General features: G+C 53.5%; 1 protein-coding gene across 7 annotated transcripts in view; it reads right to left on the bottom strand.

The window, feature by feature from the left end:
* CSF3R (colony stimulating factor 3 receptor) overlaps window positions 1-2,648 on the bottom strand; it is a 13,870-nt gene that overhangs the window by 7,907 nt on the left and 3,315 nt on the right. For all 7 annotated transcript variants that reach the window (XM_014460418.2, XM_023758543.1, XM_023758544.1 and 4 more), the window contains one exon: window positions 459-755. In XM_014460418.2, coding sequence (XP_014315904.1) covers window positions 459-755 — 297 coding nt within the window. The remainder of the gene's footprint in view (window positions 1-458; window positions 756-2,648) is intronic.

The raw sequence follows: 2,648 nt of genomic DNA, 5'->3' as shown, positions 1-2,648 counted from the left end.
GCAGCTGATCGATGTTCTACTCTCTATCTCTTCTCCTCCTCTCTGCAAAAATCATAAAATATATTTAAAAAAAAAAAGACCTGTCTGTCTTGTTTTTTCTTATGCATTGGCTTGGCACAAACTCCATTCTTTGCCGCTTGTGCAGAAGCCTGAGACTGGGGAGTTGGGCTTACTCGGCGGCCATATAGAGTAGCAGTTACTACACTGGTTCTCAGGCCACGCTGCCTGGTATAAATCTTCGCTCCATCCTTATTAGTTTGTGACCTTCATTCAGCATGTTACTTACCCTCTCTGAACCTCAGTTTTCTCATCTGTAAAATGGGGCCAAACGGCACTACCCACTGGTAGGGAAGATGACCTAATATCGAGCCCATAAAGTGCTACTGAGCAAGAGCTCCAGGAAGAGGAGTTCTTATTAGTATCTCAGGGGGGCATTGGAGGCAGAGCAGGAGACTTACAGCCTGCCTGCAGCTCAGCCTGGTCCAGGATCTGCAGGCTGTTGCCCCAGCGCAGACAGCAGGAGAGAAGGGCCCGAGAGTCGTTGAGGTGGGGCAAGGTGATAGTGGATTCCTGGGTCCCATCTGGCAAGCGCTGCTGCCTCCCCCCGGGCTGAAGCTCTGTCCCCAGTTTCCACACAATCTGTGACTCTGGATCCAGGTGGCTGCAGGTCCTGTTGATGATGCAGGAGGCCGTGATGGCATCTCCCAGGTGGACGATGGGGGCTGAGACGCTGATGCGCCCGCACTCCTCCAGGCCTGGGGTGGGGGAAGAGAATGGGCCATGGGTAACTCCTCTGCCTGGCAGAGCCAGGCTATATGCTCAGCCTTCGTACTCTTAGACTCAGGGCCTCCCCCCTCCCAAGATGTGGGAGCTGGAGTGGGGTGCCGCGTTTGGGACTGTGAGAGGCTCTTGGGGAGGAGACAGAGACAGCGATGTGTGCATAAAAGTTTATCAACCGGCTGTGCAGAGAAAAACCCATCCTGATCTGTAGTACGGGCTGCTTTCCCTGGTGGAATATTCCCTCCGTGGCTGACTGCAAGCTACCAGTGTGACATCCCTGAAATCCCTGAAGGGGAACTTGGGGAGAGCTGTGCACAGTTAGCTCCCGCAGGCCTGCTGCGGCTCCCCACCCGCCCCCAGGGTGGCGAAAGAAAGCAGTGATTAGAATGATAAGAGCCCCCAGCCACAGCCCAGCCGTCTTTTCAGAATTCAGATCTGATGGTTTCCGCACCTCGATCTCAGCACTGCAGTGGCACGTTATTGCTCCGAAAGGCAGTGTGGTTGACAGGTAGGAGCAAGGCTGTTGCAACTAGACTGCCTGGGTTTAGGGCCTGATCCTACTGCTTATTCATTATGTGACCCTGGTATGGAAGCATTAGGTGTGATCACGTGTGTAAGGCACGTAGAACAGTGAGTGTTTGCTGCCAGGATAAAGACCCAGAGCCACTCGCAGCCCGCGTGGCCTGGCTCCTGCCTAATCCTCCCACTTCCAGCTCAGACCTCCCTCTCTCAGCTCCATCACCCTGGCTTCTTGCAATTCCTTGAAAATGCCAGGCGCTCTCCAATCTCGGGGTCTTTGCACCTGCTGTTGCTTTTTGAGGGGCTCCTTTCCTCCCACCTCTCTTTCGCCTGGTTAACATTTAGGCATCTTGGACGTAACCAGACCAGGTCAAGCCCCCTGAACTTTCCCAAAGCTCTTATTATCCTTCATAATTATAGCCAGGTGATTATTTGCTTGTCTGTCTCCCCAGCTAGACCAGAGGTTCCGTGAGGCCAGGAGGAGAGAAGCATGTTTTGCTCACTGCTGTATTCCCAGCACCTAGCAGGGTAGCCCGCGGTGAACATGTATTGAATAAAGTGTTGTGCTTTGCCCGCCATAACCTCTCTCCTCTCTCAGGTGTCCTTTGGCCCATTTTCCTGATGGGGATGTCGAGGCCCTAAGAGGAGGAACAATTTGTCCAGGTCACAGAGCAAATCTGTGGGACTCCTAGCACTTCACAGACTCAGAATTTCAGACTGGAAGGAGCCTTGCAAAACTGTTTACTTCAAGGCAACACCTGATGCTATGTCTTCTACAGCAGGGCCAGGGTCCTCTGTTTGGGTATGGCCTGCCAGCTAGGAAGGGTTTTTACATTTTTAAAGGGTTAAAAACAAACAAAACCAAAACCAAATAAGAACACGCAACAGACACTGCCCGTGGCCTGCAAAGCCTGAATGTTACTGTGGGAGGAAGTTTGCCAAGCCCTGCTGCGCAGCATCCCTGTCAATCCTGGCCTCAACTTGGATGCCCCCAGAGATGGGAGGGTCTTCACCTCTCAAGGCAGAGTTTCCGTAGTAGGAGGGCTCTGCCTGGGCTTCCTTATTTCAGGAGGAGACCTACCTGATCCCTTTGTTGCCCGTGAAGACTGCACAGAAGCCAGAGGTTCCTCTGACAGCCTGGCAGAGATTAGCAGAAAGATCTGCCATCCCGACCCCCAGCCTTTTCCAGGCTGACCAGCTCAGGTCCCCTCACCATTCCTCCCCTTGCAGAAGTCTGTGATCGGGGCCCAGCTACCCCACACCTGTGGCCCATCTCATTCTCTGGGGATTCTCTAGGATCCCTCAGAGGGCCGCGTGGCAGCGCAGGAACATGCTTCTCTCCCCCAACC

This window comes from Myotis lucifugus, unplaced genomic scaffold (assembly GCF_000147115.1).
Source record: "Myotis lucifugus unplaced genomic scaffold, Myoluc2.0 scaffold_131, whole genome shotgun sequence".
Lineage (NCBI taxonomy): Eukaryota > Metazoa > Chordata > Mammalia > Chiroptera > Vespertilionidae > Myotis > Myotis lucifugus.
Note: the sequence above shows the minus strand (reverse complement) of the source record. Positions and strands in the feature narration are given on the sequence as shown.